Source organism: Phascolarctos cinereus, unplaced genomic scaffold, assembly GCF_003287225.1.
Source record: "Phascolarctos cinereus isolate Bilbo 61053 unplaced genomic scaffold, phaCin_HiC Scaffold_1;HRSCAF=81, whole genome shotgun sequence".
Taxonomy (NCBI): Eukaryota; Metazoa; Chordata; class Mammalia; order Diprotodontia; family Phascolarctidae; genus Phascolarctos; species Phascolarctos cinereus.
Window position 1 is genome coordinate 14,852,117 of NW_027555514.1, and position 25,894 is coordinate 14,878,010.

Below are 25,894 nucleotides of genomic sequence, written 5' to 3' on the forward strand. Positions count from 1 at the left end.
CCTCCTCACTTGGGTAAACATTTCCATTGGAAAAGGTGCTCCTAGTGCCCATGCTATGTATATTTGGTCTTTATACCATCCCACAAAATTCTGTATATCAGCCCTTCACCCCATCCCCACTTCCCTCATAGAAGAGTGAGATCAAGACACCATTTCCCTCAAGCTCCAAGCCCCTAGTTCTGGATCTCACAGGGGATAAAGGTCATAAATTGGGAGAGGGGAGACCAGAGAACTGGGGTGAGCAGTAGGTGACACTGAGTCAGCTAGTCCCTCTTTCTAGGATTCTGACAACTCCGGGGATTGGCCCACAGGCAGCTATTGCCACTGGTAACTGCTGCTTCCCCTCAGAGCTTCTTCTGGATTCTAGGAAACAGATTTAATCACAGGACATTGTCTTAAGAGCAAATCTGTCAAGGCAGATGAAAATGGAAAGAGTGGGAAATAAAACTTGGCCAGGAACACCAAAGTTCTTGAGCAATTTGGGAGATTCTTCTGATCCCCAAATGAGCCTTTTCACTCTTGTTTTCTTGGCTGGTCAGCAGGCACCAAGGCCAGGGATTGAACGGTAGAGGTCTAGGAGGCCGAGAAAGAAATGGACCCAAGCCAGGTTGGAGAGACACAGGGGAATGTCTCCCTCTTTTCCTCTTTGTTCCTGTTCAAAATATCTATTGGAGATAGAGATATCTGGATCATGAGGGTGCCCACTGCCCTTGGCAAGAGAGCATTCTGCTTGGCACCTCTGCCTACCCCTCACTAGGATGGGTCAGGCCAATTCATTTTTAGAGAAATCAAATTTTGATGTAGCTGACAATTATGGGAGAAAGTGGGATGGGAAAGAGAAGGAAAGGCTTTGTTCAGACTCCTTTTGACAATGTAAAAGATCAAGCAAGACTTTGGTCACCAGCCTGCAAGAATGCCCACTTAGTGTGCAGAAAAGCAGCTATGTAACTGAAGCATAACAGGTAGAATTAATAAGCAAGTTAACAGCATGGAGGCTTCTAAGCCCCCACTGGCCCCTAATTTGTAGGTCATGGAAAAGAGGCTGACATTTTAGGACTGACTTCCTTTAAAAGGAGAAATCAGGGGACTCCCTGCACTGATATCTCTGCAAGGGGGAAGAGATGCTCTCTCTTTTGCCTCGGTCATCAAGGAACCCGAGGAGAGACACAGGAATTAGGTATGTTTCTTTAGCTAGAGCTGGGTCATCACACAAATGCCCCCCTGGCACTCAAGGTTTTGAAGCAAAGATCCCAAAACCTATCAGGGACAGCCTTCACTGCCTTTCCAGTGCCATCCAGGCAACTGAGAAACACATTCAGTTCCCACAAAAGCCCTCTTAAGGATTATCAACACCCAGAAGACTGATTGCCAAGGTCTAAAATTCAAGAGATGCAAACATGACCACCCTGAAATGAATAGGTACTTTTCTTCCAAGTTGCTCAAAACTCTGCTGGTCCCATTTCCTCCCTCCCCATCTCAGAGTGGCTACCATTATTAGGACATGATGGATGGCCCAGTGGTGTTTGGTGAATGCTGAATGACATTCCTGAAGGACTTCCAGGATGGCAGAGAACACAACATGCATCACCTCACGTAAACCAAATAACAACCCTGTGGGGTGGGTACTTACTGGGACGATCATCAGACTCATTTTACAGATGAAGACCCTGAGGCTCAGAGAGTAGAAGAGACTTGCTCATAATTGCACAGGTAGTTATGTGTCAGAGGCAAGATTTGAATCCAGAGCTCCCTGACCCCAAGCCCAGTGTTCTATTCACTAGGTGTGCTGCATACCCTTGGGTAGCTGAGCTAAATCAGCCTCTGCAAATGATTTAGCAACAAAATTCTATGGGGGACCAAGAGCCAATACTGTGTCAAAACTGAAGAAAGCCCCGCCCCAATGCCCCACAAGCAGCCACATCCAGGGGCATTAACTGGAAAGCACTATGCTCAGACCAATGGGCTTCAGTTTCCCAACCAAGGTAACAGAAGTGTCGGAAACACTTCTGTCTCCCACAGCTAAGGCCACTGGTGAAACATGTGGACACCTTACCCTTCACTCCTTAGTACTGTAGCAGGGTTCTGTTTAAAAAGACCCAAAAGAAAGCACCACGGAATGATAAACACTGACCTGGGAATCCTCCCCAGGCAAAGCCTTTTACTCACAATTTCATATCCTGGGCCTCCTTCTGCATAATCTCCATGATGATCTTGCAAGCAGTTGAACAGCCTTCAGGAGAAGCATGAATAGTAATTGGCTTCTCAGATGCACCAGCATTTTCCTTGCGATGAATATCAATCCTTTCAGTGGGAATGGGGAAAAGAAGTGGGGGGAAGGTTAGCCTCCAGAGACCCATCTTCTTGTCTGGTCTAGCCTCACAAGCCACCTCCCAATTTCTGAGCCAAATCAAGTGGGGGCAAAGAGTGAGGCAAGTCACTCCACCCCCCCAGTGTCAACTCTTGATTATCCCCATAGGGCATCTCTCCATTCCTGGTGACCTCTTCCCGTGAATCAGAATCCCGGAATTTCTGTCGACAATCTAAAATGTTTCTGGGCCACCTTTCAGTGCTTCCCACATGGACGGTAGGTGCTCAAGGACTGTAAGTTTATTGTCATCATCATTTCAGCAAAATGCCGGTGGAAAAGTAGTCTGCTACCCAGAAGTCTTACAGAGCCAAGAAAAGGCAGACAAGAAGGAATTGTGCATTAAAGGGTCATGGATTTAGAGCGAGAAGGAACCTCTGAGGTTGCTTAGTCCAGCTCTCACATTAAGAGATGAAGAACTGAGACCCAGAGCAGTGAAGTTGATTTGCTTAAGGTCGTACAGGTAGGAGTTGCAGAACCAGGATTTGATCCCAGGTCCTCTGTCTCCAAACACTGTTCTTTCCACTGTCCCATGGCAATTGCACCACTGCTCTCCCCCTTTCAGGGTAGATGATCAAGAGCTGACCATGCATTTAGTGTGAACATTTCTCAGGTTATCATCAGAATTATCCAATTCCAAGCACACGCACAGAGAAATGTTAAGGGATTTATGGTCTCTGTAGCAGAAAGGACCACTACTCAGGAGTAACACTCAGGAGTAAAGGCACAAATATCATCCTTGGGTTCAAGACAAGGGCTTACAAACTTCTTAGTATCACAAGCCCCACCCCTCCCCACCTTGGCTTTCCGATGTTTCCCCATCCATCATGCCACACCCACGTCTTTACCTTGACCATATCTCTGAGAGAGTCCTTCCCACCACCACCACCACAGATAACAGCTCTCTAGGGCGTTAGGCACAGGCAGCAGCTACCATCCAAGCAGTCCCTGAAAAGCCTGGGGGGGGGCATGAAAGGAGGGTGCCCCTGCCCTCAAAGGGGCATGGCAAGGGAGTTTTGGAGGGGGTGGGGAGTGGCTGAAGGATAAAGGAATTGTCTCTGCAAAATTCTCATGGGTGATTGTGAAATGTATATTGCCATAAGGGCCACACCCCAGCTCTGATTTCTACAAGCACTGGATTACAGATATAGAGCTGGAAAAGACCTTAGAGCTCTGTGCCAACCACCTTCTTTTAAAGATGAGGAAACTGAGGCCTAGAGAGATTGACTTGCCCAATATCACAGATAAGCCAATGGAGCTGATACCAATCCAGGAAGTCAGACTCCAAATCCAGTCCTCCTGTCATATCACCTCACCTCCTTAAGTTTCCTCCTTTTCCCCACTTGGACCTCCCTTCAGCAAAAGGGGGTGGGGGAGAGCTCAGCCAAGCCTGGGTTCCCACACTGCTCTTCTTCAACCTTCTACTCAGAGATGTCCTTGACAAGAGGACTATGTCAAAGCATCAGGCGCCCATCTCACACAGTGGGACAGCCTCAGGGGAGGTGGCTAGGTTTGCAAATAGACTCTCTTCCACCTCGCAATAACCGAGCTGGTACAGGCACAATTGGAACTACAGCTGGGAAACTGACAAGCCAGCCATGGGCTTCCTTTAATCCCCAAACACATTACATCAATTGGGGGAAGCCAACTGCCCTAATCTGCCCTTCTATCAGGCTGGCAACAGTCGGGCAGGCTCTTCCAAGGCTAGCTTGGCTCCTAGTAGTACTGCAGGCCGTGCCCTTTTGGGGATAACGGAATGATGCCTCAAGGCTGTCCACACCTGCACCCTACCTCCCTGCCAAAAACCCAGAAGCCGCCAGGGTCATCTCAGCACCAGCACAGTAGCAAATGCAAACCACAGCTCTGTCACTGGTTTTCTCTCATTGAACAGGATGGCCAACTGGGGCTAAGCAGACATCAAGAGAATCTCGCCTACAACACGGGCAGCCATTGGGAAGGAAGAAGCCCTAGATAGGGTCTAGTAGGATTTCTATACCCCAGGTTTCCATTATTCTCCAGAGCCACATTTTTCCAAATGCCCGTTATCTGGAAAGAGGTACCAACAGTCTCTTCCCATCTATCCCCATCCATTTTACTCCATTAGCAATTAAACATCAGATCACTTAGGGGAGGAGGGAATGTTGCTTTGCTGATTAGGGCAGCCTTCTGAGGCCACTTCAGAAAGTGTGCCCATCAAATAATGATTAGTTTCTGTAGCCAAAGGTAATTAAATCCACTGGCAAGGATCAGCAGAGCATTGGATAGAACAAGTCCACCACCCTCCTCTTGGGTTCTATCACCCAGATTTCTGCCGCGCCCCCCCCCCCCATGGCATATATTGTCAACAAATTTATGCTGCAGAATTGAAAACATGGTGGACCAGATTCCATAGCTATACCCCATCAGGTAAGTCAATGGGTGACCTTATAAGAAACACCCAAATTTGGCATATGGTGAAGAAGAAGAAACCAGCTAGAAAGTGACCGTGGTGCGTTAAGAGATGCAGCACACTCTGAAAAATAAAGCTGGATGGGGGTGAGGAGTGGGGAGAGGAAGAGATAACAAATGGGTCAAGAGGCTCATGGGACCTTAGGAGAAGCGTTAGGGCTTAGCTAAGCTTTTGGGTTACAGGCTCCCATCCCTCCCAGACCATGCCTGCTTTCTATTAGATTTTGGCCATCAGCTAGTTCCAGTGCTACTTGAGTCTGCACACAGGCAAAGCATTCTCACCTTCTGCAAAAAAAAATTTCAAAAGGGGGGACCCTCCTTCTACCACCTCCTCCCACCAACTAACTTTTCATCCCACCCACCCCCACCCACCCCTCCCATTCTGCAATAGCTTCTCTCTGAGGAAATCTGTTCCCTCCTCCTCTGAACAAGAATGGCAGGTTCACACTGGCCAGATCAGCCTAACATAAGTCCATAAAACAGGGCATCAATTGTGAGTGCCCAGAACCTCACTCTGATGAAGAAGACCAGTGGAAACTGTCTGAAGATTGCCATCCTGCCATCTATGGAAGAGGGAAGCCTGTTCCACTACCAAGGACAGCTACTTTCCCACTACTGCTTATTGGCTAGAAGGCAGCTGGGTGCATCCAGTCAGCAACAAGTATGGGAGCTGGCAGGGAAAGGAGAGGGATGACGCTTTAACTTTGCCTTTTGTAGCAAGACACTTATGATAAGCCCGTTAAACTCACTGAAAAATCTGCTTACTTTTGGTTTTCCACAAACTTGAACATTTTCATGGCTAATGTTATTTTCAATCACCCTGGCACCTTTGGGTCTAGTGCCTCTGGCTGGCCAGCACAAAGCTCCCCCTACCCTAACCTTTCAGAGTCATTAAGCAAGTCCTAGGTAGGCTTCCCTTGACAATATGCTGGGGGTGGGGCACAGATTGTCTCTAAAATCATTTCCCCATCCTCTTTCTTCCCCAGGACTTCACATCTCTTATACACGCCAAATATCTTTATGTGAAACCATGTTATATAGAACTGATCAGGTGATTTAAGACATGGAAAGGGGAGCTGAAATACATTGTATATAATTCTATGTTCCTACTTCTAATACATTTCAGTTCCTTCCCCTCCTTAATCCCATGGCTTCAAAATTCCTAAATATTTTACATTTCTAATAGTCCACCAGCTACCAATCTATAGGTAGCAATGTGAAGACAAATGGGAAGGTTGCTTTTGTTGGTTTCCTCTTTCAAATAAATGTGAGCTGCTGGACTAAGTCCAGGTTATTCATGAAGGCCCGGCTAGCCTGAAAAAGGCATTTCTGAAGTTTGCTGGAGGCCATGAAAGAAGCTGAGAGGGATGGTGCCCTGTAGACTGCTAGAATCTTTTGTAGCTGCTTTACCAGTAGGCTGGGGCCCAAGAGATGAGAGAGGAAGTATGTTGGCAAGATAAGTTTTTCATGTTCATTTCAATTCCAAGGGGGAAGACAATCCTCTGCAATCCCCTTTGACAGTAAGATTGCAGTCTTTGGACTCCACAAAGCCACGCCAGAGACACTAACAAGAGACCATCCTCAGACAGAAGGTGCTGGGGGGCACTCCTTCCACCCCCACCCCATGCCCCACTGGTGATTTGATGGAACATACATGAAAATTCCTGCTATGTCCCTGACACACAGGCTACTTACTTAGACTGGGTCTGCTTGGTGATGTTTCGAATGGTCGCACCTTCTTTCCCAATAATTGCTCCAACAAATTGGGTTGGGACCAGCATACGAAGAGGAATATCATTATGGTGGTTCTGCCCAGTAGCTCCTCCTGGGGATCCCTGTCTCTGCGGTCCCCTATGACCATAGCCACGGCGAGTCGGCATGGCCTGAGAGCTCGATGCAGACGGATCGGCCAGTTCATCCGGGATGTAGGCAACTTTCAGGGTGTACCCCTCTAGCTGAAAGCCATTCAGCTTCTCAATCGCACTGATACACCAACAAATGGATATGGCAAGGTGGGGGAGAAAAGAAAGGAACAGAAACAAACCATAAGTTAAGTTTAATGGTCAAAGATGAAAAAACTTAAGGCTTTTTCTTGCAAAATTCTATAGAGGAGACACACAAAGAAACTCCAAACGATGTTTTGTTGTTGTTGTTCATTTAAATGGGGCAAAATGGGGGGGAGGGGGGCACCAACAGCTAACAAGAAACACACAGACATGCTTTATTCCAAGTGCTCATGTCAACAGTGCCAGAGAACTGTGATTCAAAAGTGCGTGTGCTTTACCAAAGCAACTGATAAACCTTCTAATCTTCAGTGAAATGACGTCATCAATCACAGAGACTGGAAAATTGATCACCCTGTTGATAACCCACTCTGGAGTGATCTTGGGATCAGACACAGAGTCTGTTCCTGGACCCTGTAACAGAAGCCTTGCTAGCTCCCTTTCTGTTTTACTGGCCTAGGCTGAGAGAGCCAGTAGAAGAACTAGCAATTTTGGTACCAGGGATAAGCAGGACAGAACATATTATTAAATTAACTTTGTAATCTAAGATATAAAGACAATATATTCATTAAGAGGGATTAGTTACTGTCCTGGGGGTACATTTGATTTCAACTAAGATCATTTGTTTCTTTGCTAAGGAAGTGTATGTGTTACCTTTGTAGCTTCAGTCTGAGTGTCCAGGTTGCTCAACCCTTGCTATGGCTCTGGAACCCAAAGCAAAACCATGATGGGAAGAATTTAGTGTACAAGGTCAAAGATCTTCCCAAGAAAATGTACTTGTGAGGCAGCTAGGTGGCACAGTGGATAGAGCTCAAGCCTTGGAGTCAGGAGGACCTGAGTTCAAATCCAGCCTCAGATACTTGACATTTACTAGCTCTGTGACCCTGGGCAAGCCATTCAAGCCCAACTGCCTCACCAAAAAGAATAAAAAATGTTCTTGGGACACCAGGGGGAAATTTCTTTACTTGCTAACAGTAGAGTGCATTAAGTAAAGAGACTGAGTCTAACTGATAGGTGATCTCCCTAATTCAACATCAGTTATCATCTGGGTCAGCAACAAATGAGGAAGAAGCCAGGAAATTAAGTCAGAAACGAGCAGGCAATGTTAGTCTTCAGAGGAGCCGTTAGGTGTTCTGCTCCTCACCTTTACTCTGGCTTCTCTTCTAACCTAGAAACTTCACCTACTTCATGTAACTTAAATATCTGAGAGGAATCCAAGAAAACATCTGTGTACTAATTTCCAAGAATGGCAGGTGAAGACAAAAGGCACTTTAGAACGAAGCACTTGAAATAGTCCTCATACCACATGATATACACACTCACAAAAAAAAGCAAACATAGAACCCCAATCAACTTTGCCCCAAATGTGGCCCCAACAGTGAATCCAAGCAATGCTTCATGCAGTACCCATGCAGGTACATTCTCCACAGTTCATTTTCCTCTGTTACACCATTAGAAAGAAGAGACTGGGACAGGGACCAGAACTGTGATTTCCCTGCTATAGAGAAATCCCAGGTGAGGAAACACCCTCTGCCAATACAAGTCACCACCCGCTCTGCACATTCAATCCTGACGATATTGCCTGAAGCTCAGACACATAGCCAGGATATGTCAGAGGCAGGGTTTGAACCCAAAGCTTTGTGTCTCCCTAGCCAGCTCTCTATTCACTACAACATGCTCCCTCTTTCTCTAGAACTAGAACAACACAAAAAACCTGCCACAAAGCAATGCAATTCAACCCTAAATGAAGATGCTGATTTCTTCCCAAGGCGGTTCCCAGGAGCTCCGAGGGTCCAGGTCTTCCCGCTGATTCACTCTGCCGAGCTGGGCCTTGGAATTACACCAGAAGGCCCAACGGGGCAAAGTAGAGCAGAGGTAAGAAGGTAATCGATGGTGGTGTTCTGCCAGGAGCAAAGCAGACTGTGGCCGAGTGCGGTGCTGGACTTACTAATCCTAAACTGCTAAATATTTCACTTGGAATAAAAAGTTAAAGGGGAGGGGACATATAGGAACTGTCACCAGCCATTTGTTAGCCCTTGCTGGGCAGGCATCAGAAACACGCATCTCAGAAAGCCAGGTCTTGGAAAGCAAGCAAAGTTGACATGCACGTCCAGATGAGCAAGGCCCTGAGACCACCTCCTTCTGCCTTTATCACCCATGTATGTGACTGTCTTAAATTTCTCCTTAGGGAGCAACTCCTTCCAACTCAACCAGATGCTCTTGTGGAAAATGCCACACCTCAATTAAGTTGGGGGGGGCACCTCTGAATGAACAGAAGAGTTCAGAAATGAACGCCATCACTAAACACCATACAAGTGAGTCAGAAGGGAGAGGGGATGGCATTTTTTAACAATTCAACCACCAGCCCTCAAAATAACATTAAGCCCTTTTTGAAAGAGGGACCAGAAGAAAACTAGTACATGAAGGTATTCTTATAGGATGCATTTGACTGATGCAAGCCACAGCTATGGCTCTACCAAAGGGAGGAAAGGTCAGGGAGGTTCTATCAACACCCTGCCCTAGCCCAACTTGGAAGTTGGGTGCTATTTGCTTCACCAGCTCGTAGTCCTCTGAGGGCGAGTCGATTCGAAGCATGATGAGTATTTCCAATATTACATATATGTGTGCGTGTGTGTGTGCGTGTATAAACATGCAAACACACATACACACACATAAAGATAAATATGGCTCAGATCGACCTTCGTAGGTAAAACGAGGCCCTTCTGTCAGGCTAGATGAAGGAGAAAGCATATTTATCACAAAATCACAGGATCCCAAAGCTGAAAAGGGACCAAAGCAGCCATCTGTTCCAACCTGAGCCCAAACATTCATCATCTCTCCAATATCTCCTTCTGAGCTAGGTGAGTAAACAGTTACCAAACGTCACCTAGGACCCATGGAGCGATGGATCTGAGCAAGGCATCGGAATGCCAAGAAAATTCAGTCAACTTGTTCAATTTTATGGATAATTTTAAAACTTTATTATGTGCCTGCTTTAAAAAGATTTTTATTTTGGGGGGCAAAGAAAATCAGCTCATATTGCAGAATTATATATGACCTCAGTTCTGAAAATACACGGATCCGGTGCAAAAAATTGTTCTGGTAGCAATAAACTCCAGGGATAGGACATTGCTTCTCTTCCTCCCCCTCCCTCCCCTCAGATACCCCTGAAAATGCCCATAATGCACTTCAGTTAGAAGCAGCCTCCAAAACAGGGGAAGGATCGGAGAGAGCAAACATCAGCAATAAACGAATTATTTCTATACCTAACGCAGACCAATGGGAGACAGGGCCGCTCCTCCACAATTCCATGGTGGCCCATAGGGGGGCATGCACGTGGCCAGCTTTAGCTGACAAGCTAACTTTGCAGCATGCCAGAGTCAAAGACTGACGCTGAGTTTCTGAACGTGAAGAAGAACAGTCGAAACTCAAGCTTAGCGATCTTGATATTTGGTTAGGTTATTTAGCAAGATTTGCTGCTATGCCCAAGGGATGTTAGTATCAGCTCTTTAGGAAAATCATGTGACTTTTCCAAGCATATCAAGTTAGGCAGGATATCGACACATACGTGAAATAATATATTTCAGGTTAGCATTCTGTTGGTCAACATAACCAACATTGAAATAATGCTTTACATTTGCTTTCATCACGAGGTCCTCACAACAACCCTGTGAGGTAGGTCTTCCAGCCAACTGACCACGAGGCAAGAATGGTTCTCTACATGGGAGATTAGCCAACTTCCAATACCCTCACTCCTTGCTCTTAGATGCTTTTACTGCACAAGTTAGGAGAAGGAAAGTTATCAATTCTGCTTTTTTTTGTGGATGTTCTAAAAAAAAAGGTGTTGTTTGTTTTTTTTAAATAGCACTTTTCAGAACAGAAAGAGGTCTTTGAGTTTATCTAGATAAGCCTCTTCAGTAGGGAAAATGGGTGCAAGATGGAATGGCTTAGTTTAAGTCCCACAGAACAGAGAGAGGGAAAAGTAGGAGGACCTGAGCGACATTACGAGATGACCCCAACTCATATCTAGACAGTGCCTGAAGGTTTGCCAATCACTTGGCACACGTCATGTGAACATTTTAAATGGAGTCAGATAGAAGGACAGTTCTAGATCCTTCCATGCCACATGCTCTTAGCAAGCAATCCAACACAGCATGTGAGCTGGAACCCTAGCACAAGTTAGGAAGGACAACAATACCTTTCTCTTCAAGATGCTGCCATTGTCCAGCCAATGATATAGTTTGACATGTCATCTGTTTACATTAGTGGAAAACAAGCAGAGAATTTGATGACAATGTCATCTTGGCCACTTGGAAACCACTGAGAGATATGGGATATTGGCTTTCCTCCTGGGTATTCAGGTGATTGCTTACTGGTCTTCAAATATGACTATATAACAACATGAAAGCGAATGTTGTGGGGTTGGCTCCGCAGCCCCCTTTATTGAAGAGGGGGGGCAGCATCTCTCCTTTTCTGGTCACCAGGAGATTTTTCTAAGGTAATGCCAAAAAATGGCCTCTAGACCCTAAGATACAGGTCATCAATTCTTAAGTATGGAAAAATACTCGACTGTTTCCTTCTTATAACATGGCTTCCCAATTTCCAGCTCTCTTTGGGCTGGAGGATTGGCCAACATTGTCTTGCCAGCCTCTTTGTCTTTCCATATAGTAGTATGGTACCTACCCTTACAATGACCTGTGACTTTATAAATATTAGTAAGACTTTCAGAATTTAAAGGCCCTTGGGCCCATAGGCTGCTGGAATCCTAGCGTTCCCGGGAGGTCAAAAGATTGTAGGTTAAGCGTCAAACTCTAGCTGAAGCTCTTCAAGGCAGCCATCACTTGTAACACAATCACTGGCTGCTGATTTGTGTTTTGTGTCAACTGGACCACGTGAGGCGGTTGTTTTCCTCAATATAATTACATTAATTCCAGCCAACCCAAGAAACCTACCAGGCAATCCTCAACAGCATTATTTCTCTGGGTTTGATCATAGAATCATAGATTTAGAGGTGGAAGGAACATCACAGGTTACTGAGCACAACCACCTCATTCTACAGAGGATCTCATATCAACAATAACAAATCCACCTGTCAATGGTTCTGTCCATTCAATTGGATCCTAGATCTATATAATTATCACGTATGTGTTTGACTGAGGCAGGCGGGGGCAGGGGAGTGAGGGAAAAGAAGAAAATGAGGTTTATCTATGGAATTTGGAGGTAAATACATTTCAATTCATGGAACAAATCCAACTGCCAAGAACATAGGCAACCATTTCTCAAATTAAGAGAAACTTAATAAAATGCCAGGCTTCCAATTGGTACTTAAACTCAAGAGCTCTGATAACATTTCACAAAGAATAAATCACACATTTTGTAAGATACACATACATACATGCATATGTATACACAATATCCACATAAAATATACACAACACTCCTGTCCTGATGGTACCAGTTAGACAGACAGAGGAGCTCTTCGTAAGCTCAGCTGGCTATGCTTTGGCCCACAGTATAAGTCTGTGGCCTAGCATCCCTGAAATTTCAAAGAACTGTCTCTTCACATTTTTCACAGTTAAGAATATGAAGACAATGCGATCAATGTGGACTGATGTTCTACCCATGAGCTTCCAGGAGAAAGCCAAGGGCATTGGCAGAGGGCGTCCATCTCCCTCCCTCCCTCTCCAGGACATTAATGGTGTCAACTAGAGCAAAATGACTTGATTGAAATCAGGAAACCAGGTGTAAAATGCAATGGTACAGAATACTTACAGTTTCGCCTGCTCCTTGCTACTATAGGTCACATTGACCACGGCAGTCTCAGTATCAGTGTTCACTGGAGAATGAGAAAAACCCACAAGAACAATCAAATTAAGTTTTCCTTCTACTTCCTTTCTTTGATCAGTTTGAAATCAAATGAGTTTAAGAGACACATACCTTGCTCACAACTCTCCACCGATCCATACTGAGCCAAGACGCTATCCAGAACCTATGAGGAAGAGCAGAAAATGATACAAAGCGGTTAACCATTGGGTTGGGTAGCAAAGATAAGAAGATGTTTAATTGCAAAGCGAATGATGCTGGCCAAGAGCCATGAGATTAATGTGAGCCTTGATCTAAAGAACTGCAGGAAGGACACCACGAGAGGAGACGTGTTCCTCTGTCTTGCCCATCCCTGGATCCCTGGCTTCAAATCTATTTCATGCTGACTAATCTAGGAGCAAGCATGGTATGGCAGCTTTATGGAAGCCCAGCTGCCTCATTGCTAGGGATGAGGGAGAAAGGAGGCCACATTTTCACATAGACACAAACATGCAAACATTTCCTCCTGGCATACAGTTACATGAAACAGGAGCTGGAGTTGGTCATATGAATATTATCTTTTTACTTAAAAAACAAAAACAAGCTCCCCTTTAAAAAACTAAAAAAAAAAAAAGCTTCCTTTCTGGACCCAGGGATAGATATAACCTAAGAGACTAAATTCTAGGGAGATTTAACTGAGAGAAGAAATAGAGATTCCAAAAGACCCTGAGTTAAGATAGAAGATGGGTGCTAGAGAAAAGGACCACTGAAAAATCCTCCTTAAGAAGTGACCGTTGTCTTTGGTATTCACACATGATCACAGTCAATAAAAGAGCGGACCGTAGATTGCCTTGTAGGGTGTCTTTAAGACTATGATCCTCAGAATTTGACACACACGCACAGCTCCAGGCTCCCACTTTCTGCCACTTGAATACCTGACCTTTCTACACTTGAATACCTGACCTGAACAAAGGTTCTGAATTCAGAATCTAGAACAGACCCCAGTGAAAATGCAAGGCCTCTTTTGTCTCCTCCATCCTCTTGCTAGTTTTTTTTCCCTTTAAATTAATTTTTTTTTAATTTCATAAGCTTTTCTCCTTCCCTATACAATTGAGAAGGCAAAAAGAAAACAAAACTCTCTTTGTATAAAAATTATCTGGCTCTCATTCATAATATTACTGACTTGTTAAAATTGAAATTTTTTTTAAATCAGTAATTTTTTTTTTCCAAGATAGAAGCATATGAGATGGTTAAATACTTTCTCCACAGCTGGCTCTCTATCTAAATGTGTCATGATTCTCCTGAATAACTTAACATGATAGGAACCTCAGTCCTACTATATTCTATGAACAGATAATGCTTCTATAGATAGATGGTCACCCTAAAGCTAGCAACTTACTGGGTCTGGTACTGTTTACCTAACTCTCCCTCTCTTCATAGCCTGACCACACCTGTGGTCTTCACAGTAACACTGATCCTGGAGAAAGCCCAGAGGCAGAATAGCCAGGGCAGATAGGAAACCCTAGGAGCATCTTGACTCAAAATGGAGAGAATGAATCTCCCTACAAACCAAAGTCCATTACAAAGCTCAGGGTGAGGCAATGCAGTTCTTTATGTGGAAGACTTACATTTAAGGAGAAAGTTTGGGTAGGAAAAATGAAGACTTAATCTAAATTTTAGAAACATAACAAATGCAATACTAACACATTTATTTCACACTTTAAAGTTTGCTGTGCTCTTTCATACAACAACAAAAGAAAACCAAAAGTCACTCTCCACTGACCTTTATTAGGACAACAGGAGATGTCCATCAAAAATTCTATAATGTTAATGCTTGAAATCACCAATTTTGATGGCAAGGAGCCTGATTATTCATCAGATTTTTGTCTGCTCTCTTATTTTGTTGTTGTTTTTTTTAACAACAAAAGGGACCTATTTCACTTAAATTAATTCATTTTAGAGTTGCTTATTTTTGTTAAGAAAAAATGCACAAAGGAAACATGGAATCTTAAATGCTTCCTGTAAGCAATTGGTTCAATCATTAAGGATTGTCTTCTGTAGTGAGGGACTTACAGAAAGTAAATAATTCCTTCTGAAATCAGCTACAATCATTGCCCAGCACTCTGCCAATGTCACTAACAGAACTTAAGGTCTTTCCCAATTCTCCCTCTAAAAGCTTCCATACATCACATTAATTTTACCAAAATGACACTGTACAATTTGTTTCTCCAAACTGACTGAGTTTTTTAAAAATTGAATTCAAGTTGTAAAAATCCTAAGTAGCAGAAATACGCATTGTGAAGAAGGGGGAAAAAAATCCATTGAGAGGCCCTCCATTTTATAAACCAAGGGATAATGAATGCCTTCATTTCCCCAACTGTCCCCGGGATGAAAGACTTCTAATCCAGTCCTTCAATAACATTTAAGAGTCACAATCCTTAAATGAAATAGGCACAGGAAACTGGACAACTTCTCCTTTGAAGCCAGGAGATGGAGTACAGAAGGGGTCTTCTATGAAGGTTGGGACTTGTCTGGGAGGATCTGCCATATGAAACAATGCCAGATTTCATGTTCCATGTCACCGCAGTCTACTCAAACCACTAGAATAACCTATCCTCTTGACCATGAGCCACTCTTTCTTGATTGAAAGGGGGAGAGGACAGTGAATAATTTTTACAGAGAAAAATAAATTAGAACCTTAAGATTTGGAAGGGACTTGGAAGGTCGTCTCCTCCTACAGATGAAGAAACTGAGGCAAAGAAGAAACTCAAGTGATTTGTCCAAGGTTATCTAGTTGATGAAGGGCAGACATGGGGCTAAAAGAAACCAGGATTTTTCCATTAATTTGCTTATTAACTATACCACAAGAATCTGGGCCTCTGCCCTCTCCATGCCCAGGACTTCTCTCTCCTCACACTCCTAGTCAATAAATTATTTTCTGCATTCTTGAACAATCCCACTTTATACTTCTCTCTCATGCTTGACTGATCCTTGACCTACCCACATCCACATTAAAGGCCTAGGCACTTACAATTTGTGTGGCTCTCCCTAACCTCTCTGGGTCTCAGTTTCCTATCTGTGAAAGGAGGCAGTTGGACACAACAGACTCCAAAGGTCTCTTCCACTGTTAAATATTGTCCTCAGTAAGAACATCCAAGAGATGGAAGCTCAGAGAATCCCCATAATCACATCCCATCATACTCCTCCTCCTTTGTGACAAACAAGGTCTCTTCCAGTCTAAGAGCCTATATTGGAATTGGAGATGTGCACAGGATCTCAGAATCACAGAATATTAGCACTGAAAGAGACCTCAGTAGTCCACTAATTCAACCTTATTTTACACAGGAGGAAACAACAATCCAAAGAGGGGTTGGGACTAGTCCCAAATCCCCCAGTTCTTAAGTGCTGGGCCCTTTACACACAATGGGGTGTCGGTAAATCAAGGATCAGGAAAGTTCTTAAGGCACCCAGTTCTAAGTGGGAAAGAGGTGGCAGCTAAGAGCCAATCCCCAGCCCTGTTCTTTTCCCTGGGTCCCCTCTTCCAAAGCCAACAAAAAGGAGTACAATTTTGCTAGTGAGACAATTCCAGGATGTCTATCACTAAGCTAGTTCCAACCTGTACCACTTTTCTCCAGATGGCACCAGTGCCAGGAGTGGTCCCCCCATCCTTTAGCCTCCAAATGTGCATGGCTGATCCCTTCCCTTCTTCCCCTTTGCCCTAAAGCATTCTCTACCTTTGGATAATCTGTAACCCTTCTTTGACAAGGATATGGCTGAACTCCAAATTACATGGGTGTGGGGGGAGAGAAGTTCCTAAAAACTTGTGTAAACTGGGGCTTCGTAACTGGAGACATTCAATTGCTGCTCTGCACAGCTGCAGGGGGAGGGGGGGAGGAGGAAGAGGGGCGGGGCATGGAGGGAAAAGAGGCTAGGAACTGGGAATGTTAAAAAAAGAAAATAGAGAGACTGGGTCAGACTGCTCCACAACACCTTCAGAGAAGGGGCAGCAAACGGAAAGGAACCTGGAAAATCGAAGTAGGGGAAGCCTAGAATACAAAGATCTCCTCCCCCAAAGGGCCATCATTTAGGAATTTGGGCAAACAAGCTCTTTAAAAATCCAGTGGGGTTGGAGAATAATCACAGAGCACAGAGAATGAAGACCCTCTTACCCATCCCCAAGTTTCCCATTAGGCCCAACCACACTTTAATCAATAAACTGAATGCCTAAAACCAAAGATTGGCTGGAATGGGAATTCTGATTGGGAAGACTCTGGGAATAATACAGCAAAAAAAAAAAAAAAAGACTCATCCCTACTAGGGACATAAAGCACAGACCAAGCCTACATACCAACATGACAGGGCTGTGCAAACATGCTTCTAAAATGTCACTCTGCCTGCCACACAAAATGGAGTGCCAAGACCAGAACTTCACCTGCTGGACAGAGGCTTGACTAATAGTCTGAAGGTGAAGTGGTTTTCTTTCCCCTTCAACATCGACCTCAGTTTCTGTGCTGCTTTTGTCTCCCTGTGTTCCTCACTCCCAAAGCCAATCCTGAAGTAGGATCCAAGCTGCCCCTGAGATGATCCATTGCTCAGCGTTCAGAATAGTACAACCTTTCAACATCCAGAGATACTGCAGGATGAGGGCCACACCCATTTTGCAGAAAGGAGGAGGGGGTAGGGATACTGCAGGGCAAATCTGCCCCCACCCACCCAAGACAAAGGGCCTTGTATAGGTCTCCTTCCTCTCCAGCCAATCCCTGATAAACTAGGGAGGAAGAATTCTTGCTCTCTCTCCTTAAAGATCTTAACCAGGATGTTAACAGCTTTCTAATCATTCCTGGGGAGACAGGGACCCAACGCTTACACAATATAGCTGCATCTTAGTCATGGGAAAGAGACAAAGTTGGAATGAAATGTGCCCCAGTATTTGCATATAAAGGCTCAGGTCAGTAAATTGAATTTGAGATTCCAAGGCTTAGGGGTGGGGGGGGGGGCTTCCAGCAGGCCCTGGGACTTACATTCACTCCTCTAGACTATGGCCCCAGCCCTTCCTGCACACATGGCTAGCTAGCTGCCCCAGAGTTCAGGAGACAAGGAAGCCTGGGTTTTCTTTTCCTTACCTCCTTGCAGGGTCAGGTTAATCCACCAGCCGCCCCTCCCCCCAAACTCAAATAGCATCTCAGACTGAGCCTTAAAAAACACCTCAAAGAATTTCTTTTCTACTGCCTTTAAAAATGAACTTCAACTTTCCTGCATTTACACTAGACCCTCGATGGGGAAGGCTGCAAGGCAGCTTTATGAATCTTTGGATTATCTGAGAGAATACAGAGGGGATTTTGCATTTTAACATTTTTCCCTTCATCCCCACAAAATAAATTAGCAAATAAATGTACACCCTTACGGATGAGTTTTATTCTTTAAAACTTGAATACAGGCAGAAATTTTGGTGATGTTAAAACAATATGTATCCATAAAACTGTGTTTTAAAAACTGGGATAGAGAGATCATTTCTGTGTTTAGCATAAACTTGGACAAATTTCAATCCCAGAGGAAAGGGGGGGAAAGGTAGACAAAACAGCACAAGGGAGAAGGATATGCCCAAGGCATTTCCTTTTCAGTCTGTAGGATTTTCTGGGTAGGGTTTGCATGGCAGTATTTCATTTAGCTTTCAGCTTTTTGGTATTTACCTAGATTTTCATACTAGATCAATTGCCTCCATGGAATACCAATAAGACATTCTTGAAGACTGTCACTGGTTCCATTTGCTCTTTTACCAGGCAAGCACTGATGAAGGTAGGTTAATAGACCTGTGAAATAAATGTCTAACCTATCCTCAGCAAGACTGCAAAAAGGTCCCAGGAAGGCTGCCTTCACACTCAGCAATGTCTCCACCAAGAGTTGGCTTTTCAGCCCATGATACTACAGATGTTACTTACAGCTACCCTCATGTAGCTACAAATATCGTCATTTTGTTCAACATGTCTGCAAAAATTTTTCTTTCAAAGACACTGGATACAAATAGAACCAAGTCTGTCCAAACATGCTTGTGCGCGCTCTCTCTCTCTCTCTCTCTCTCTCTCTCTCTCTCTCTCTCTCTCTCTCTCTCTCTCTCTCTGTGGGGATAATTCTCATGACTTTTCTTTCCAATTTCAATGATCAAATCTACCTAGTGATCTAATCACTCTCCCCTCCCCTCCAAGAATGGAGCTGACTCTTCCCTGGCAATCTCCAATGAGACCCAGATACAAAGTACGCTATTGAGAGGAGAGAGGGGATCAAATATGTTTTACCTCAAGACAACTATTTGCTAGGTGTGGTTGCAGCTTTGATGAGGGAGCCATGGAGGGACTTTTGAAAGTTTACAAAACCTACCTCATAGATACTTGAATTCTAAACTTTCTACCCTAAACTTTTTCCCATTTATAAGTACAGCAAATTTCTGAACAAATAACTCACTTAATAATAATAAAAAAAAAATAATTCCAGAAAGCCACATGGCTTCCAGCAAAGGTTTGAATAACTAACTACTCCTTTCCCTTCAACCTCCTCCCTACCAGGGAGACCCAGGCTCTCTTTCCCAACTGGCATACTTTTCCATTTTTCTAGCCAACAAAAAATTCCAGGAAAGTGTCCACCAGTGGTTGGCCACCAATTATCCCTCCAAATTACTTTGTTTAAAAAAAAATGAATCAATCACTAATCCCATTGCCAGATGAGATACTGGAAGCTCCAGAGAATCAAGATGTCTTGTCTCTAGTGACCCAGCAAACTAGTTAGAACAAAGAGGCAAGAGCTAACTATTCCTTATATTCTTTCTTTACCAGCTCCAATGAAATCTGTCTCCTAAACACAAACTCCAGTGTCTAAAATTTTAAAAAAGAGTGAACTGATTTGGTAACTATCTCTCCTTCCCCCCTCCTTAGTTTTGGCTCTGGACTCATGCTATTTGTCTGGGCATACTGCCTTGTTAAGTTGGAAATTTGATTTTATTAAATCTTGCTCAGGAGTCCAGAAGCCTCTGGGCAAGGGCAGCCACAAAATAGAGATGATGAATGATTACATCCTCTTTAGACATGACTGGCCACACAAAGTAATGCCAGATAATTGATGTCAGATAGCCCCCAGAGTGAGAGAGGCTCCTGCAGAGCCTCTTTTAGAGCCTGGAGACACTGCTAATATCACCACCCAGATCTCAGCTGAAACTTGAGAACAGTGACACCAAACTTGGGCTTTTTTTTTTTCCTCCTCTGATTTTTTTTTTAAGGGGAGTGGAGAAGACATGTTAAAAACTTTTTTTTAAATCCCCAAAGTGAAATGGACAGTTAAAATCGACTAGTCTCCACAAGGGGAAAACATTGCATATGTTTTCAGATTTTTTGATATATTGATCAGTTTTGCCAGTTTTCCCCCTCTTCTTCCTATTTATTACTTTTTTTAAAAAAAAAATTCTTCAGTTATATGGTATAGATCTCTGGGAAGAGGAAGGAGAGGGATAGAGGGAGAAATTCAGTTGATGTAAAAATTAAACAAAAAAAACCAATAAGTTTTTTTAAAAAAGAAATTGACAAAATTCAGGGTTCAGTGGATGCTAGGATGACAAAGATCCCTGAAAAAATTAATCTCTTGAGAGCAAAGTTGCCACATAGCCTTTGGAAAGGACTTCAACAGGATATCAGTTTATTTTGGTTACCCTGTTGCCACAAGAAGGGGAATACATTCTCTAGGGAAAAAAAAGCTTTGTTAAGCTGGAAGGAGGAAATCAATGACAGCCTATCTAGCTAAATACATAAGTTCTGGGAATGGGAGCACTTTGGGGTCCTGATCCGTAAGAAATTGTCTCAGGAATTCTGCCCTGAGTTGTGTATTTGGTATTCACTAAATTGTGTCTATATGGGAGAAGAACACATTAATTTCAGTAAGAAATCCCACATGATATGGGTTTAGATAACTATTCCCTCTAGTAAATATGGGCACCAAAATCCAGATACTTGGCTAGAGGAAAAATGTCCTTTTGAAAATACAGCTAGTGTTCCTAGATATACACTGTAAAATAGTAAACTCTTCTCTAACAGCTTACCATCTTGACTTTTTGTACCAGAAGAGAGCAATACTCTACTTCTTATTAGGATCACAGACATGCAAGGCAAGGGCATAAGGAGAAGCAAACATTTCAACACATCTTTTTAAAGGGCTGCAACTTTTTCTGTTTAAAAGAACAAAAGCTTAAGCCCACACCTTGCCTTAATGGCTAGAAAACTCCCCCAAATGGGCCAAGGGTTTAAATTCCACCCTAATTTGAGTATTACCATGGAGGAAGCTTAGATACCAGCAGGTCTCTAACTCACAACAACACGCCAGGAATCCAAGGAAAATGTTCCTGGTGCCTTCCTCCCTTAGGTGGGGCCAGCCCCACCTCTTGAATTTTTAATCCTAAACCCAAGCTTCAATTACAAGGGGTCCCCTCAACCCTTTCCAGGAGGAGCCACTCTGGATTTCCAAAAAGTCTTATGATCTGGGTGTGGAGCCCTCAGATCTCGCTGACGCTGCAAGAGATGGGCCCCTCCCCACTGAGAATAGCCCTGCAAGCCACCGGGAAAGGAGGGATGGTTGGCCTGGAGACCAGCCAGGGAATGCTTCAATATCCACCGGCAGATCTGCCTAGGGAGGGAACCCCTATTCAAACCGGTTGGGAAAGAGATGAAAATGAGGCTGTTGGCAGCTTGCTCTTGCCATCTGGCAATTGGTATTTGGGGGAAAGGTGGGGTGGGAGAAGGGGAGCCAAAGCTCTATTTCTACTGATACATATATGTGAGGTATGATGGGGCTAGAGAGCCAATGCCTTAGAGTCAGGACCTGGGTTCAAATCCTGCCTCTGACACATATTGTGTGTCCCTGGGCAAGTCACTCAACCTGAATGTTCCGGATAATTTTCTAAGACTTGCAGGGAAGGTGCTAGCTTGAAATGAAAATAAATAAACCGTAGTAGGTCTAGTCCTTATCCATACAGATACACAGATTTCTTCCTGCTTAATGGCCATGTCAGGGTAGGCTAATAAGATACATTGTCGCAGGGAAAGCCTAGGCTATCTTCTACACCATATTTATTAAATTGCTGAAAACTAGACGGGCTAAGGGAAGATTTACCCTTTGGGATCTGTCTGCTAGACTACAGTTTCCAAACAGGCCATGCTTTGGTCAGGGGAAGGCAGCTTTGTATTATATTACATCATTCATGGGACAAATATATTTGGTGCTACAACAACTGAGATACCAAGGGAACCTGGATTAATTTCAAAGCCATAAGACCATGAATTTCAATGATAGGAGTTTTTGAAACCTTTCTTCTAGCAGAGCTGATGAATCTTCCACAGACCCCCTTGTCAATCTCAGTCCAAGGCTAATAGTTTAGGAGGAAATTAACTTGACTCACAGGCCAGTTTGATATTCTCCTGAAAAGATGATTTGTGATATGTCAAGGCTTAAAGGAGAAAATTACTCAGCGTGTTTCCCTCTCTTCCCTAGTAACTTCTCTTTCCACTCCCAAACCTGCCTTCTAGCAGGTTTGCAGATGGGGCGGGGGGAGAATCAAGAACTGTCACAATATGGTTTTCCTCCCTGATTTGCAAACAGCAACTATGCTGCCAGGTTTCTCTAGACAAAGTTTGTTGTTGTTGTTTTCCTAGCTAGCAAAAAGGGCTATAGGATTTTGTAGGGAAAGCCTACACAATACTTTCTTGCACCTGGCCAAGTCTCCCATCCCCCCTCTCCTCCACACCAAGAACGGGCTAGTACTTTGCAAAGTCTCCTAACTGGGGCTCTTCATTGCTTCCTCTGAAATGGGAGGCAGATTCTCCCCCATACAAATAGAGCCTAATGGGAGACTCAGGGGGCCCAGCATCTGCAGTCTTTCTTCTACAAGGCTAAAGAATGATTCGCTTCCAAATGTGAACAAGACTTAAAAGGAAATCCTAAAATGTAAAAATCGCTTTTCATACTTGCAAACCTCAAAATCACCTGCCAGGGCTACTGTGTCTCCCTCTTGAGAAGTTACTAAGTGATTTAAGAAAGGAGAAATAAGATGTCTGGATATAATTTCACTTTGTTCTGTCACTGCATACTATATGACCTGGGTAAGTTCCATAGAAAAGTGAAAGGTGGAAATGGAACAACAAAAAACAACCCAAGAAGTTAAGGAAGATGGCTAACAATAACAGATTAGGACTCCAATAATGATATGTTTCCCATTCACTCCCAAACCCAAGTCATAAGAATTTTAAAATATCTGAGGAACAGGACAGATTAACACGCCATCGGTCAGAGTCAGCCAGAACTTCAATCTTCTGACTACCCCTTAAATACTCTTCAGTCTAACCTACCCCCTTTAAAAAAAAAAAAGACTGACAAAAATCTGGAACTAGATGACATTTCCCCACCCTTGAAGGCACTGGCTTCATCCAAAACATTCCCCAAAAAACAAAGGATTTGAGGCCAAAGATCAATCCCTTCCCTCCAGTCTCGTATCAGCCTGCTTTCAAATCATCGAAGTTTGCAGAATCCAACAGGCACTTTCCAGTTACCTGCCCATGCCTTTCTCTGTAGATGCCACAGATGATCTGGTGATAATATAATGGAGAGAACTACCAACTGGGTGAACAGGCGACAGCCAGCTGCTGCACTTATCACCCCAGCTCAGGGGAGTGAGCAGCACTGCCCTTTCCTAGGACTTGGGCAGGAGTTTGGGAAGTCAATGGAATAGAGACAAAAATCACAACAACTGTGGGTGCTGTTTCCCACACCCCACCCCACTCTTGTTGCTAGGTTCTTTTTTTTTTAAGGCTACCTGGGCATGGGGACATCCAAGAGACAGACTGGCCCTTTGAGGGGTGTCATTTTCAAACAAGGACATATACAAACCTGTTACTACCGATCTGTAACCCACCTCCCCACTGGAATTCCACCAAGCTATAGCAAAACACATGAAAGGCAGCAGCATCCTGGTATATTTCCACTTCTTTATGTAGCTATCTATGCTTAATAAATAGAGAGCTTGTGAGGTTAGGCAAGCAAGAAGCAGTCACACCTGCCAGTTGCTTTCAAAATGTCCCCAGGAGGATGTATTTAGGGGAAACTGACAAGTTGGAGGACAGCCATTTTCTCCGGCCCGTGCTGTTGCTACAACTGCTCCTGGGGTCCCTGGGATTGCTTCTTATACAAAATCCTATAACCCCATTGATAACATATTCAGTCCACAAGCTGTCTAGGCAAGATATTAACATCTGCTGGTCCATAACACCAATGTTAAAACTACGCATACATGTCTTGCTCAGTTGGGTTAGGGGCATAACTTTTGGGTGAAACATGCCTGACATTACTTGTTTATTCTAGAAAATGTATCATAAATCAAAGTCAGAAAGAATAAAGAAAATGCTCCCCACTGTCAAAGAAGTGATGGACTCACCATATAGAATGAAACATACATGTTTGGACATGGCCAGTGTGGTAATTTGTCTTGCTTGGCTTTGCATATTGGTTACAAAGATTGTGAAAAATCCTTTGTAAATGGAGGGAGGAGGAGAGAAAGAGGGATGGAAGAAAATGTTTGTTAATCAAAAAAAACATTTTTCAAAAATACTAAAAAGGGGTTTCTGCTTGGGCGCAACGGGTTCAATATACAGGAAAGGGAGCACAGGGGAGCCAGTTCTCCTACTCTTTAGGTAGAGAACAAGGGAAAAAATGTTTGCCCAACCAAGAATTTCCATGACACTTAGTATCTTCTTGAAGCCTGAAACTGGAATTCTATTTTACTAGCTCAACAACATCACCTGACATAAAGCCCCCTCCTACCTAAACTCCCACTTCTCTGTCTTTTGCTGACTTTCCTTCCTTTTTTCCAGCCAGGTACGGTGGTTTCTTGGGTCTATATAGCCCTCCATTCCCCAACCCCATTTTTCTTCTCTCAAGGGACTCTATTCAGTCTCCTAGCATATCACTTCCATGAAAATGACTCCTCTATCTACATTCCTAGTCTTGACCTTTCTCAGCTGCCCTCCAGGCTAGGCTAGTATGGCATCATGTCAAATTCAAGACCTCCTTGGACTGTTCCAGACTTTAGCAACAGGTGGTTTGACTTGGTCTTTGGGTAGAAAGCAGAGTCTTGCTAAGTCGGACCTCTTTTGCAACATGTTCACCTGGTGAACAAGGACATGTGTTCAAAATGACTTCCTTCATTTAACAGCTAGGGGCTGGTGTTAGGAGCCCGCCCCTTTTTTTGGTGCTAGGTTAGCCCGCTGAGCCAGTCATGGAACATGTACACTGGGTCTCATTAACACAAGACCAGCACCAGCTGAAATAGGAGAGTGTGTTGGAGTAGGCCTAAGATTGGAGATTTATTTACTCACCAATATCTCTGTTGGTTAATGCTACAATGATTTACACTGCTCAGATACACAATCTTGATGTTTTCTCTTGGACTTGGTTGTCTGCCAATCTCATAAATCATCCTTATAAGGAATTTGTAGATTTGGGGTGGTATGAGCTTGGATTCTGAGGGCAGGGCGGGAATGGGAAACATAGAAGCTGTAAGCGGCTGGGGGGGGGATAACACAATGCTATCTGTTTCCTCATATTTCTAGGAAAACATTCATCTTCTTGCCAGAATAGGTTAAACACCTCAAAAGAAAGATAGAATTGAAGAAAACCACCCAAGTAGGGCACAGGTCTGGGTAGCAAGAGTGAATGCAAGAGAAAGGCAAGCTTGGCCTGATCCCAAGCCAGTCTGAGGGAGCACGCAGCCCCCACCCATGCTTAAACCAAATGGATTTCTGTGTACTATATCTTCAAGCAGATTGCCCTCCCCAGAAAGCTTGGCTCTGCACCCCTGCCTGTAGGCACACCATGCCTACACCTTTGTCCCACTCTGATTTCTGAGGAGCTCTCAATAAGAGACATTGAGAAGTAAGAAAGGCAGTGTTGACTAAGCGAGGAGGAGAAAAGCGGAGACAAAGAAAAGAGAAAGAAGGAGGGGGGAAAGAGAGAAAGAAAAAAGAGACAGACAAACAGAGACAGAGAGAGACAGACTGACTAGCTGACAAATGAGGTAGGGACTCTGGCCAAGCCCTTCTGCACTAGGAAGGGGGGGGGGCTCTTTAGACTTCTAATCAGAACCTTGGTTCACCAATAGCCTGAATGGATTTTTTAAAAGCCCCTACTTCTTTCCAGTACAGTCCATGGGGTCACAGAGTCGAACACGACTGAACAACAATACTTCCTTCCA

The 25,894-nt window shown here is 43.9% G+C and overlaps 1 protein-coding gene across 9 annotated transcripts in view; it reads right to left on the reverse strand.

Moving 5' to 3' along the window:
• IGF2BP3 (insulin like growth factor 2 mRNA binding protein 3) overlaps positions 1-25,894 on the reverse strand; it is a 100,645-nt gene that overhangs the window by 24,221 nt on the left and 50,530 nt on the right. For all 9 annotated transcript variants that reach the window (XM_020993225.2, XM_078150833.1, XM_020993221.2 and 6 more), the window contains 4 exons: positions 12,754-12,805; positions 12,589-12,652; positions 6,509-6,796; positions 2,167-2,301 (listed from right to left, as the gene is read on the reverse strand). In XM_020993225.2, coding sequence (XP_020848884.1) covers positions 2,167-2,301; positions 6,509-6,796; positions 12,589-12,652; positions 12,754-12,805 — 539 coding nt within the window. The remainder of the gene's footprint in view (positions 1-2,166; positions 2,302-6,508; positions 6,797-12,588; positions 12,653-12,753; positions 12,806-25,894) is intronic.